This window comes from Epinephelus lanceolatus, chromosome 19 (assembly GCF_041903045.1).
Source record: "Epinephelus lanceolatus isolate andai-2023 chromosome 19, ASM4190304v1, whole genome shotgun sequence".
Classification (NCBI taxonomy): domain Eukaryota; kingdom Metazoa; phylum Chordata; class Actinopteri; order Perciformes; family Serranidae; genus Epinephelus; species Epinephelus lanceolatus.
In genome coordinates, this window is record NC_135752.1 from 29,643,734 (window position 1) to 29,658,676 (window position 14,943).

General features: G+C 41.6%; 1 protein-coding gene across 1 annotated transcript in view; it reads left to right on the top strand.

Moving 5' to 3' along the window:
- Nucleotides 1-1,496: 1,496 nt before the first annotated feature.
- LOC117270147 (uncharacterized) overlaps nt 1,497-14,943 on the top strand; it is a 150,973-nt gene continuing 137,526 nt past the window's right edge. Inside the window, exon 1 of the mRNA XM_033647638.2 lies at nt 1,497-1,807. Coding sequence (XP_033503529.2) covers nt 1,684-1,807 — 124 coding nt within the window. The 5' untranslated portion in view covers nt 1,497-1,683. The remainder of the gene's footprint in view (nt 1,808-14,943) is intronic.

A 14,943-nucleotide genomic window follows, 5' to 3' on the forward strand; every position in this document is an offset into this window, starting at 1 on the left:
TCCAGGTGGAGGTGTCTTGTCCTCGGTCACATCCAGACCTCGAAAATAAGTCTATATAAGATTTATAGAATAATGGCTGACTTTTTGCCAGACTTCGACTTTGTGGAGGAGGAATTTGATTTTGCAGAGTTTGATGGCCAACCTTATTTATTTGAGCCAGAATACACTGACAAAGAGCTTCCCCACAGAAGAGGAATGCCTCTGTTGCAAGGAATGGGACCAGTCAAATCTACATCTAATCCAAACCTTCAATGGACAGGCCACAAATGTTTGTCATGAAGATCTTAACTATGTAACATCATGACAGATCTCACTGTAAATCAAATGGATATAGATTTAGATATAATTTTGTTGGGTCTTCTTTTTTTTTTTTTAAGGTTGTTGTTTTTTTATGGTATTTCGCCTTTATTAGAAAGGAAAGCTCTTAAGTGAAAGGGAATGATATGCAACGAAGGGCCAGGATTGGAACTGAACCCGCAGCCACTATGGCAAGGACAAAGCCTTTGTATATGGGGCGTGCACCCTATTGGGCGACTTATATAGTTAGTTTTGACCTTAACTGACATTAATGCGAACAGAAACAGAGCAAAACTGAAGTAGCACAGTTTCAGCTCTGTTTTTTTGTGGACTCAAACATGACTCCACGTGATTGATATTGCTCTGGTTTTGATGAATTTATAAACAGGCAGGCAACTGATTGCAAACACCACTATGAAAGAAACGCTGTAGATATGCTTGCCTTTGATAACATGTTCACATGCACATAATGGCTGCCTTGCATATCCTGTGTTTGTCTGGAATGGCAGTTTTGCATGTCCTCAGAAATTAACATGACACGTCCACAAGATGCAGCAGATGCGGTTGCTTTTTCTGCTGTAATCTCAGAATTAACAGCACAGTAACCTCCTTGAGTGTCGCTGGTGTTGCCATGTTTATTGTTTACATCATGCAAATCTGGAAGCTCTATACAGTCTGAGTTCATTGGTGTGCCCTCTATTTGTAACCAGTAATGCGTGTAGTACATGCAGCCTGTTGTCTAAGCAAACAGGTGGTTAAAAAGCATATCCCAGACCTAAGAATAGACAGTACAGTAGATTGTGGGCTTGTGTGATGCTGTAATCTTTTGATCTGTGCAAACACAAACAGCATGGACTAATACTGAAGTCAGGTACTTACATCATTAGTTGTTTTGTTTTTTAACAGGGAGCTTTCATGTGGAACCATTCTTACTGGTCATTAAGTGACAGCATGTGTTGTCTCATGCTGCAGTGTACTTAGTCTGGAGTGATGACAGGTCGAACTGTCTCTTGGAGACTCAGAAAATTGATCAATCTTTCTAATTAAAACGGAACAATTTGCAAATAAGTTGCAGACGGTAATGGGCGGAGGCCCTGCTGGATTTTAATTGGTCCGCATTATGGGAAAGGGGCGGGGCTTCCGGCTGGCTCATTTGGCCCCTCGGTGATGCAGCCGCAGGAGGAGAGAGGCTCGTACTGTCTGAGGAGGAGGAGGTGGAGAGGTGAAGAGGATGACAAGTTAGTCTGCATCAAAAATTCAACTATGTTTCTCACTTTTTGACTAATGAGAGCCACAGTAGAGCTGGTTTATATCCAGAACACGTTTAGGTTCTCTTGTTTGCATGTCTTTTATTAATTAAAAATTAAGAGTGATTAAACCGGGAAGATGTTCTGCTGCTTGGTAAAATGGACACTTTGCCTTCTGGGGCTCGTGACGACGAGCACCGCCTCACCTGACGGTACACCGGTGGATTTTGGAGGCGAGTCCGGTTCCGGGATGCTGCAGACAGGTAAGAGTTTAACGTTACACCTGTGGAGCTTGGTAACGGTCCAGTAACGAAGAAACATGCTACTTTGTTTTAAGCAAGTGCGACACATTAAGAACTTCCGGTTGAAGTTACAATTATACTTTGACTTCAAAGTGTAAAGAGGGCAAATTCAGGGTGTACCATTCATTTTGGTGTTATTGGGCACACTTTTAACATTTTTACCACAACAAAGACTAAAATTAAAGTCCCTACAGCTTTGCTTTTAATTAGAGTGACTGTCAACCAAATTAATTTTAGCTGTTGTGACCTTCATTAGCTGGTACTGGCATGCAAGTACCAAACCATCAGACCTAAAACTGTTTTCTGTGCCTTAAACTCACTGAATCATCAGTAGCAACACATACAAGGCTTTGGAGCTCATAATTAGGAAATTATACATTTTTCCTGTAAACTTAAATCATCAAGTATCCACCAAAATCCACTGTACCATAAACCCAACCCAAGTGGTTCCCAACTGGTGGGTCGTGGTCTGAAAGTGGGTCGAGGGTCCATTCTGAATGGACTGCAAGTGACTCGCAAACTTGTCAAGTATGTAACAAAGGCACTTAATTTTGACATACAGTGAATTTCCAGCACATAGCTTTCATTTTGAAGTGCCATTTCCTGTTGCAAATTGAGTGACTTATTGAAAGATACTGGACAGAGACAGCAAACTTAACGCAGGTATCATGCTGAATCCATTAAACTGTGTGGTCCTTGATCTAATGACTTAGAAGAAACAAGACCCCATGGCTGGACGAGTTGGGAATCACTGCCATAAACCGCTATTGTTTTCTCAAGAAACCCACAAAATGATAAATTCTGGTGTTGTCAGATTGCACTTTTCTTCACCATCCTCTTAAAATTGATTTTTGCTGATGCACCAACAAAAGCTCCACCCCCCTGTGAGGGCTCTTTAACACCCAGTCACAACAGCAGGCTGATTTTTATCAGCTGTAGCCCATTACATCATTTGTTCAGTGCAGTTTGTGCCCAGATGAAAATCTTCCACTTTTCATCAGCCGCCCTTCAGATACTCAGCAGCTCAGCAGTCAGTCCGACTCTGATGCTGTAACTCTCTTTTATATTTGCATATTATTGCTCTCTTGTGCGAGAGTGAACCCAAAACACGTGTAGACTGGATTTATTTGGCGAGCTGTGAAAATGAAATTGAGACCACAATGAAACAATAAGACTTTGTCACTGCGGGCCAACGCATTTATTTGTCTTCTTTTCAAAACGCTAATTAAAAATTGTTTTTAGGGCACAGTTAGAGTTGCCAGCATGCTGATATTTAATTAACATTACCAAGTCCTCTCGTAATTTTAAAGTCGTTAATAAAATCTGAGGTGTTCCATCGAAGTGTTTGAGCTATTAAATGCTTAATTGACTTTGCAACCATAAACAGTCCTGAAATTAGTTATTGCGGCTGTTTTGCCTATGCAGCACTTTTATTATCGAAAACCACCAGGCCAAAGTTGCCAAACCCTTTTAATTACCTTGAGCCAATAAACTATCTTTTATCTCTGATAGCAAATTAAAGTCTGGTGTCACACTTTGATTGATAAGTTCACTTTATCATGGCCCATAGGAGATTTTTTGACTCAAGCACACAAAATGTCTTTTTTCCTGCGTAAAACACATGTGGAAACTGACGCCAAAGCTCATCCACAGTTATTAAGTCGCATGGAATGCTTTCATTCTGCCAAGCAGACTAAGTTAATCACAACATCGTTCTCCACAGCCAGCTCTGTTGTCTCATCAGTTTCAGTGTCTGGATCTCCTTTGTTTTATCAGGACTGTTGATACACTGACAGTGGCGTGAATGCTGTGGCGTCACGCTGTGTTTCTGAGCTGGATTGGAGTTGTTTAATCCATCCGTGACCTGTTGAAATTGATCTGAGATCGGAGCTCTGACGGGCGCCCGAGTGTGACATGTCTGGATTCCACAGCATCTCACATTGTTTACTTTCCAGTTTGGGTTTCATCACTTTTCCTCATCGCTATCATCTGTATGTTAGAGGCACACAGCAGACCCAAACGGGGATGTCAGAGAGCAGGGAACCAGCTGAGAGTTTGTATTAGACCGGTGAGCTTGTTGATTGAACCCAGCCCGTCAAATGTTTTCACTGTGTGTTTTCAGAGAGTTACTGTAGATGGCAGAGTGTGAAAGCCTTGTGTAAACGTTCACCGGGTATCACTGTATAGGCTGGTGGTTATGTAACCCTGCTGTAATAATCGCCCAGCATATACTCTGTTGTTGTTAGGTTCCCTAAGTTAAATCTCGCCCTGTTCCAGATATAACTGAGCTCATCTGGGAATTTGTGATTTCTGCTGATACAGGGCTCCATTAAATCCGTGTTAATCTTTTCCAGATTCTGTTTTATTTTCCCCAGATTCTGTGTTTTCCGTTTTTAATTTTAGGATTTAGGCACATTTTGTAAGCAGAAAGAATGACTAATAATGCAGTGGTTATTGGACAATTTTTTAATTATCAAAGAAAGTGCTTCAGTAGATTCCATCCTTTTGTAAAATGAAGCATTCTTCACCTGAGCTTAATGTTGCTCAGCTCTAAATTTAGCTGTTAGTGTCAAATTCCTCAGTTTTATGGATGACTTGTCTGAGAGGGCCTCTTCCACATGACTGCAGGGTCCAACAATGAGGATCATTTTCAGGATTTCTTGTCCCAGCAACCCAGAATCTAACAGTAAAGTAACTTTGCACAATCTAGTGGGGTTATTTTTATGGCTTTTTTGGGTTTATCAGATAGGACAGGTTGAGCGTCAAAGGGTTAGAGAAAGGGAAGGACATGCAGTGAAGGGCCACAGGTCAGAATTGAGCCCATGGCTGCTGCAGCAGGGACATAGCAGGGACATAGCCTTTGTGCATGGGGCGCCTGCTCTACCAGGTGAGCATACGGGTGGCCCATATGTAGTATGTTTTATAGTTCCTGTGACTATACCCCTATTAGGCTTATTTCCTTATATTTTTACATTGTGTTCACACTGTATTTTGGGTGCACTCCAACTTTAACAGCTGGTTACACTGCAGAGATGTCAGTTTGCATCTACTTTATGGAAAATTTAACGATATTCCGCATTTTACAATTGATCCCATTTGTCTGTGCTTTTGTCCATGTTTAACACAATGCAAAAATCATAGCTGCCCATACAGTGCATCAGTGAATATGAGACTGAACACTGTTTGGGATAGAGAGCCTATTTAAGATTGTCTAGAGCAATGTGGTGATGTGGAATTCAGTTTTTGGCTCAGGAGATAGAGCGGGTTGCCTGCAAATCACAGGGCTGGCGGTTTGATTCCCAGCTCCTCTTATCCAAATGTCAAAGTGTCCTTGGGCCAGACACTGAACCCCAAATTGCTTCTGATGATCTGGCCAGCATCTTGTGTTGAAGCTCATTGCCAGCGGTTTGTGTGTGTGTATGAGGGAATGAGAGGCAAATTGTTAAGCGCTAGACGCAATGTGCAAATGCAGCCATTTACCATTTATGCCATTTTGGTTGATAGACAGTCATCAGATTCAAGACAGGCATCATCTACGAACTGAAACTAAAGTAAGTACAAGTGACTGACGGTGCAGGGTTTTATCCATAACTTGTAGAACTTGTTTCTCTATTGGCAAGATGAACCAACTCTGACTCCAAGATGAAATGATTCCAGGTGACTTGGAAAGAACTCCTCCAACATTATGATAATGTAATGCATACTATAATTGCAGTTTTCTGTCAATGCCAAATTTAGTGCAGGTTTTCTGCATATTTCTGCTGTTGGACACCTTTCAAGTAAATTGGAAAAAACATTCGTCCTATGTATCGGCCTGATTTATCATACAGTAGATGTACCCATTAAGCACCTTTCAGATGGCTCAGATTAGGAAGGATTAAAGGAAAGAGCAGGAGACAGAGGGAACATGAGAACCCACCAGCCAACCTCCACTATGACCTGTTGTGTAAGAGTCACCCTCCTTCATATTTGAACCCTTTATGACTTCAAGGAATCATATATTCTGTACCTGAAGCATTTCTTTTCACTGCAGTTTGATGAACTGCATTCATTTACACAATGACGTTTAACTCAAATTCCTCTGCAGGTGATTTATGTGTTTTACTGTCATTCTTGTCAACTCTGATTTGACTTTGAAGCCTGTGTCTTTGTGTTCTGGGAGCAGTGCGCACCAGTCAGCCCGGTCGTGTATAGATGAGGGCTGTAATGAACCGAAGAAAATCTTCATAGAACGAAATTCTACCTTCTCTTTTGGTTGATGGGGGAAAAAAATCTGCACATTATATCTTGCCACAGTGCACTCTACCTGATAGTGTTGTGTGTTCCCCAGAGAGTTACAGAGCTTGACATTAACAGTTGCCCAGGGCAAGTTAACTGTGTTTAGGCGAGTGGAATGCCTCAAGCGAAAAATAAATGTGATATCCGTTGTCATATTATCTGAAAATAAACTGTGTACTGTATGACTGGGGGCATCCAGCTGAACTGTGTGCATGAGTGTGTCTCACCACTAAGTGTTGAACAGGACTGATGAGATAAATCTGATATACTGGACACTATAGAAGAGTGGTTTCCATCTGGTCCAGCCACGGGGTCCAGATGTCTCCTTAGTCATTAGTGTAAGGTTCACACAGCCTTATATATTCAGCATCATACTTGCTTTGGCCACATCATTGAGCTAATTTGCTGTCTCTGTTAAGTAGCCGTCAGTCATTCAGTCACTCTACAGCAAGAAACAGCACTTCAAAATAAAAGCTCTGTGCCGGATATTCACTTTACTTAAGAATAAAGTGTTTTTTACAAACTTGACACGTTTGTGAGTTGCTTGCGGTCCATTCAGAATGGACCCGGGACCCACTTTTGGACCGTGACCCACCAGTTGGGAACTACTGCCATAGAAGGTAACTCGGGTTGACGATGTCATACAGCATAACAGTTCCAACAAGGGCTCCCAAGTTGGGCCCAACAGTTGGTGGTGCTAGTTCCCTATGTGGGTGCCATTAAATCATTGCAGATGAAGGCAGTGAAATGAGATGGCATAGTAAAAGAGCACCAGTCAAATCCAAATAGTTGAAAATTTTGTGAATAACGTGATAGAAATGCTGCGTTTCTGTTTGGTTCATATCATTCTCGGAACCCATTGGCTGTATTCGGCGTCTGACTTCCGGCAGATGGCGATACAGCCTCTGGGGGCAGACCCCCGATTTTTGGCATTCTGGTTTGATTTGGGCGGAGGAGGAGAATTTCCGTTTCCGATTTCCGTTTATATATAAGAAAATATGCTGAACCATTGCGATGGATTCAGAGTTTGCAGTGACGCCAATTATGTTCCGCCTCGTTAGTTCACCACATGGACCGTTTAACCTGGCAACAACTGCAGCCGGCTCAAACGTGATTAGTCAATATCACGCGGACTACAAACAGCCTACAACCGGAAACCAGGGCTCTTCCACTCTTCTTCCAGATGCAAGATCTCCGGGGTTTGCCTACAGACTCTACATTCACTGAATGTAGAGTCTGTATATAGAGACTAGGTTCATGTATTCATTTGAACAGGGTTAGAGTTTCCTTATGGCTCCACATGGATCTGATGTTTTTCTGCTGCTGTTTTAAGTCTCCTCAGTGGAGTGGAAGCTTGCATCAAACTCACTTTAGACATTCAAAGACAGCAGTGGATGAATCCTAATGTTTTTGGTGATGTTGTGAGCATTTTAGCACCATCATTGGACCAAAATATCCACTTGCACACATTAAATATTGCCATTGTATATTTTGAGCACTGAGTTCCACAGAGGATGGACTCCAGTGCCACCTTCTGGGCAAATCATCAGCTTTGATTGCAAGATATCAGAAGGACTGATTAGATTTTGTTGGTTCATGATCCTCTGATGACAAAGCCTAATGTATTTCCTCCAGCACTACCATCATGTCAACATTTCCACTTGACCTGAAAAGTATAGATTTTATAGGACGATCCAATAACATGTTTGGTTGTCGTTCATGCTCTCCAAGGGATGAACCCTTTCCATTATGGACAATGCACATGTTTTCCGCTAGCGCTCTTTTCAGGCCAGCTGTATCTAGTAGTTTAATTCACTTAATTCTAATGATCCCATGGACAAAGTGAGGTCCATAAAGGAATAGTTATTCAAACTTAGTGTGAATGAAGCTGTCTGTATAGTGAGCTGTTCATAAGTAAAAGATTGTGGGCACAGTTGCCTGCCTTTACCTCTGCAGCTCCTTGAATTTAGCATCAGGCGTCTCTGTCATTTCCAATCCATCCATCCATCCATTCATCCATCCCTCCAGTCAGCCATATCCAGCTGTGATCTGTGACTCCCATATGTCAGGAATAGTTTACTGTAACCTCTGACTCTATGAGATAGGTATCGCTAGAGCCAGGTATGCAGAACAGCTGCTGGGAAGAGATTTGTGAAGCCTAAAAGAGGTGTGCCTGTGTCTAAGTGTCTCCATACCTCCCAACACCACCCATCCACTCACCTCACTGCTACCCCACCACTCACACTTTCTTCAGAAGTGGAAATTGCTGACTAACCTTCTTGACCTTCTGTGTGAGTGCCAGTGGAGCTCAGATAGTGAGAGGCTCTTAGCTGTCTGTTCACATGTCTGAAGTTCACACTTTGGGAATTTGGGGAGGCATCATTTCACAGACTATGCTTTAGATTATACAACTTCAAAAACTTTTTGCCCTGGTAGCGGTGGGGCCTAAGGATGTCTGTCTATCTGTCTGTTTGTCTGGCTGGCCTTTGACACCCAACAGCAGAAATCTCCAAAGCAACCAGGCGGATTGCAATAAAGTTGGATGTGGATCGTGATCCCAAGAGGATTGTTCCTAAATTCATTTAGGTGGTGTCCTGAGTAAAGCTGTAATAGTTGATCCACAGACAGTTAATCAGAAACAGTTTTGTAATTGAAATATTTAAGTCATTTTTGATAAGATTAAAAAAGCTAAACAGTCACAGTTTTCGTAGTCTTATGACTCCGTAGTCTATGATTATGAATTGCATGTCTTTAGGTTTTGGGCTGCTGGTTGAGCAAAACACACAATGTAGTAAATAACTGGTAGATTAATCTATACAGTAGGTTATTGGTTGCAGCTCTAATCCTCAATTACTTTCCCCCTTCAGGTCAAAATTTCTCCTTGACCTACACAAGTCAATGAAAAGGCACCTTGAAAATTAACTGATCAGATCTCCATCTATTTTTCTGTATTCATGGTCTCAAAAGGATGAATTCTGATGTTTCTAGTGACCCTCTGACTTTTCCCCTCATCATTGCCATTGGTCCAAAATTTTCCACTTGTATGTTGTATTATCTAATGCAGTGGTTCCCAAAAGTGGGTAGCTCAACGACATGGCCAAACATGAATGTATTCAATTGTGTGGACCTTGAACTAATGACTAAGGAGGAATCTGGACCCTGTGGCTGGACCAGTTGGGGAACCACTGATTTAATGAGTAGATTGTCATTGTTTTGCTTAGTAGATTCCTGCTCTCAAGAGGAAGAACCCTTGAGATTTTATTGACCCTGTGACTTTTCCTCTAGCGCCACCCTCTGGACAGACTTAATATTTTTGTACCACCTCTGGTTAGAGTGTAGAAATTACCCTGATTAGTAGTTTTTGTTTGTTTCATTCAACACCTTTGATTGTGGAGTATGACAAACGTTGCATTCTCCCAAAGTTAGACTTTAAGTGTTTAGTCCTGTGTTTCTTTTTCTTTATTTGCATGCGTGATGCGCTCATTTATCAAGCCTGAATTTTAAAGAGTGTTTATTCATCAACAAATGTGATAATCGGATGAGGATATGACACCATGTTAAAAATGTCATATAAAAGTCTAGCAGGCACTGTTTTGTTTTTCTAGCTCCATCTACATAGCCAGTGGTTGTCATTCAAATTCATTTTGGTACACTTAATAACACTTATGTCACATCACCAAACCCTTAAACCATATCAAAAGCACAGTACCGGCCATGTCCCTGACACTCTCATGCTCCTCCAGCAGGTCGAGCTCATGAAGTCATTGCCAATATAATGCCAGATCCATAAGCAGCCATCTGCATCCAATGAAACGTGATCCTGGGCCTTAGTGCCTGGTGAGCCCTGATCTGGGGCCCATTAGCCAGCTTTAACCAGGACGAGGCCCTCATGCTGTGGCGTGCGTGGTGTAAAATTTCTACAATATATTCAGACTGGGTCACCGGGCCTGGTTCTGGGTGTGGAGTAGGTCACAGCTTGTGGTTAGCTTTGTGTGAACAAAAGCGGGTGGAGAGGGCTAGGTGCAAACCACATGTTGGATCAGAACCTCCTTCCTCGTCTGTAATCTCTTCTCAAGCCAACTGGATCCAGATGGCAGATAGAGTGGGCCGATAGTGCTCCTCAGATGTTCGGTGTTAAAGATGAATAAAAGAAAGGGCTTTTTATTTTTATTTTTCTAACATTTACAACGTTACCTCACTGACCACTTTGTAGTGTCATTTCTCAATGTGGCTCCCATCACTCAGTCACCGCAAAGAGCCTGCAGACACATTACAGCCTGTAGGACACAAAGACTCAGATTTATGTGGAAAGGGCAATTTAATGATCTGGTGCTTTGTCCCGAGCTATGCTGTTTGTGGTTCCGCTTGACTCAAGTGTTGACGCAATTATTTGTGTCCATTCTCTGTGAAGCATGTGTCAGTTTCTTTGTGGCTTGCAAATGTGAAACACCTGCCTTGTGGTGTTGTAAAAAGAGCTAATGGTGACAAGGTGCACCTGGCGTCACAGGTAGAACATGCTTAAGTTGCCGTTAAGCAGTAATGTTTCTTTTTATTTGTGTCCGTTTACATTTTTACTTGTTGAACAACCACATTTGATTAATTTAATTTGAAACATTTGCCCATATAGGTTCTATGGAACTGTGCTGTTAGAGGTTTATATTTTCATTTGTACAGTGATTATAGTGTAACCCTAATCAGTGTAGTAAGCAAACTGTGTAATCGTGCACCAGGTAAATTATGAATAATGCCTTTTACTTTTCACTTGTGTGCACATGGTTTTGTGCATTCCTTTTTCTTCTTTATCTAAAATTATTTATCTCAAACATGGTTATTAAAAAGTATCAGTGTGGACATCATTGAAGATCTATGCTACTTATAGTTTGTAGCACTAATGTCAAGTCACAGAATCTCCATGGTACAAAATACATACATCACGCAACGTGGTACTACACAGCTGTACTAACAGGTACATGGGTCACATGATGAACCTACAATGGGCCTTTTTTAAAGAAGACATTTTGAGCCTGTTTCCATCTGGTATCCCCTGCGTTTTGATGATCCAGATGCAAGTGGACAGCCGAGAGACATCGCCGTTCACACCTGGGTGTATCATGCATCTCCAGCTGACCATTTGTGCTCATAATTCGTTACTGCCTATGTCACTGACACAAGAAGGTCAAAGGGCCTCGAGCACAGTTATTACATCCGCCGCTTGCCAGCATTCCTGCTAGTCACCTTAGCGGTCATGTTGCTACAGCTTGAAATATCACTAGGTGGGTTTCCATCCACCTATTTTTATTCGCATTTTCAACAATTGCAAAAAAAAACCTTGAATGGAAACGCCAGAAATTCGAAAAAGGGCCGAAATATCGCAAAGAAGTTTTTACGCTTGGAGGTTGTGGAAAAGTCACACACACACCTGTGTGAACTTAGAGAGAGGTAATCACTCCAGTGTTAGGTGAGTGTAGGCTATTTCACAGCTTACCTGAATAGACTGGATGTGTTGAATACCGCTGCATCATGTGCGCTGCCTGGTGTACCAACACAGACATCACAGCATTATGTAGGCTACGCTGACAACGCTGATATGAGTGTGATGATACCAGGTATAAACACTCTGACCTGTCACTGTAGGAAAAGTACAGGTGGTAATAATGACATCATAGATGGGTGTATTGTTTTCAGCTGCCCCGGTTTCAGGGTCTTGGTATTATTTATGCTGGCTCACTGTCACGCTGTCATGGTTTACAGGGAGACTTGAACAGAACTTGGCCATCGTTAATGTTATTAGTAACGCCTGTGTTCTCTCTTCGACTATGGGTTGAAGTGTCGGCTCAGCAAGGTTAGGTTTTTGTGACATTGTTCAGACTGTGATGGCAACTAAGTGGGAAAAAACCTTTTAATGACAAGTTTTAAGGGGTGGTAATGTAGTTGATTCAGGTGATAATTCTCTGGCACTACAAGCACACTGTCACATTGGTTTAACACTGTCTTTTGATACATTGTTAGTACAGAAATATTTTTTGTAGCCTTTTAAGTAATGCAGTGCAAGGTTCACCATGGTTCTTTACTGTTACAGGAACCTGTGATTTGAAAGTCATGTTTTTGTTTATGTCACTCACACATTTGACAATATGATGTGTGTGATGTTTTGTCAGGTTGTTGTCAAGGTAGAAATCACGCTTCTCTGCTGCTTCCAAACTCCTCTGAGCACAGCGTTCAGTAACAGCACTTGGCATGAGTTTGGCATGAGTGTCTTCAATCCTGGCAGGCATTCAGACCTAAATCTGGTGCAGATTGGTGTCTAATAGCAGGACCTGACTTTATTTGGCAACCATTTGCCTCGTGGGATCAGTTTTAACTATCATATTATTGTTATTCGTCGTTAAAAAAAAAAGTCAAGGTGGAGCCAGGAGGCAAGTTTAACTGCTGCAGCTGTGACATTTGTAACCACCTTAATACGCTTGTGTTCCGCAAAATAGATGCCAGATGATGCAATGTTGTTTCATACCAGCGAGACACACACACACACACACACACACACACACACACACACACACACACACACACACACACACACGTTATTCTTGTCCTTGCCACATAAAAAAAATTAAGTACATTTTAAACACATTTATGGTTGATTGTCAAATGTTTTGGCTCTTACATCAACTCCCTGATTCAGACACGTAGACATACTGATCAGTCGATTTTCATTGACCCCGGTGTGACATCAGCAAGGTGCGCTGCATGGTAAAATGAACACTCTGACTTTCCCTGTTGTGTTGAATATACAATTTACTTTGGCTACACAAGACATTTTTGGTTTTTGTCTCTGGTGGGGAGAACTAAAAAGATTCAATTACACAGTGTTATTATTGAATGTTCACCTGTTTCACAAGTTTGGATTTCTTAAACTCATTTACATGTCTTCTTGTATGTGATTAATGTTTTTGTGCCTGGTCCTTGACAATTATGTTATAAACTAAACTAAATGGCACCACCTTTTGGCCGTGGCCCTGTGGCAAGTGAATTATTATTTCCCCTCATTTCCTGTTGGAGAGCTTTCCTCATTTTTGAAACCCTGTCTCTGAAAAGCATGCACCTAACCTGCTTTATGAAATGAATGGAGCTTTAATGAATAGTGTGATAGGTTGAAGTGAATAGACTTTGACGTGTTCATAAACGTCCTCCATTATGATGAACATGTGCAGATGCTTATCTTTATTGGTTCGGCTGAACTTGACTGATGAAGGACCTGAGGTGACAACTCTGTTTTGACTATCAGAAGCCAAGCAGATCATACAAAGGACAGCCAGAGGGAAAGACCCAAAATTAGTTGTTGTTTTTTTTTCTTTCAGTGTTGTATGGGTGAGCAATGCCCTCACCTTTAAACTCCTATCAGCCGCCATGTGTCAGGACCTGTTTGACCTGTTAAGCTTTTGTTTACCTTTTATGTGATTGATTTGTTTTGAAGACTCGGGTCAGTCCAGTGTGTCGCCTGTCGCTGCTCGCATTTTAGTCCAGACGGCTCAAGGTTTATCAGCCCTGGAGGGTTTGTTTCTGGGGACCACAGGCTGACTTGCCTTCTTTATTCATGGCCTGCATGGCACTGTGCCTCTCTAGTCAAAACAGTCCCCCAAAAAGAGACATTAACCAGCTTTTTTATGATTATTTGCCTTTATTGGATAGAATAGTCTAAGCATGAAATGGGGAGAGAGAGGGGGTGAGCCCATGGCCGCTGCGGCAGGGACATTGCCTTTGTGTATGGGATGCCTGCTCTGCCCACTAAACCACTGGGCGCCCCATTATCCAGCTTTTTTTAAGTGCTTTGTGTATGAAGGAGTGTGACTGTATATTTGTCAGTGTGTAGGTTTGTTGGCAACGTGTGTGTGTTGTACACATTAGCCTGTGCCATAAGAAGGAAGGCAGCCACAGCTAGATCAGTGTCAAAGTCATGAGAGGGCTGAAGCACAAAATCTCCATTTAATAAATTCATATTTTTCCAGCTATTAGTCCTAAAGTTCTAAACCTTCTCATAAAACAAGTGAAGAAACATGCCAGTGCAATAATGAGTCATTTTCAGTAGAAATAAGCTCTCTTGAACATTCCATGCCACTGCACCGGCAACAGCCATGGCCAGAGGTGTCATGTTTTTAGGTTGGGATTTTATATCCAAAATGTCATAAGTCAGTAATAGAAGAGAAGATACTGAACTGGTGACACTAATCTTGGGTGTTGACCTTGACTCTGCTGATTGTGTAGATCGTCTTTGCTGCCAGGTTTAAGATGTGAAGCATCCATGTTTCACCAAATATATACTCAATGCCTTTATTAAAGTCCTTAAAAGGCATATTATATGAGTCCAGACATATGTGAATATAAACAGCAACCTGACTGGTTAGTGGAGGCATGTAACTACAAGGCAGTAATTATAGTTTAAACTTAAATACTTTAAAAAGTTAGTCTGAATTGCAAACAAAGTGAAATACTGCAGTGAAAGATTTCGTCATTCATTTAGTCTTTAAGGACAAAATGACGATATCTGTCATAGGGATGCACCGAAATGAAAATTTGTGGCCGAAACCGAAGCCAAATAAAATTAAACGCTTGGCCGAATACCGTTGTTTAGTTTTTCATTAGTTTTTGCAGATGAACCCCCTCCATATTAGTGTTGTCACGGTACCAAAATTGGGACCCATGGTACGATACCAGTGGAAGTATCATGGTTCTGAGTAGTATCACGATACCACAGTGAAAATGAAGCAGATGTGCCTTTTGTCATTTATAAAAAGATAAATCACTTTTCTATAATACATCAA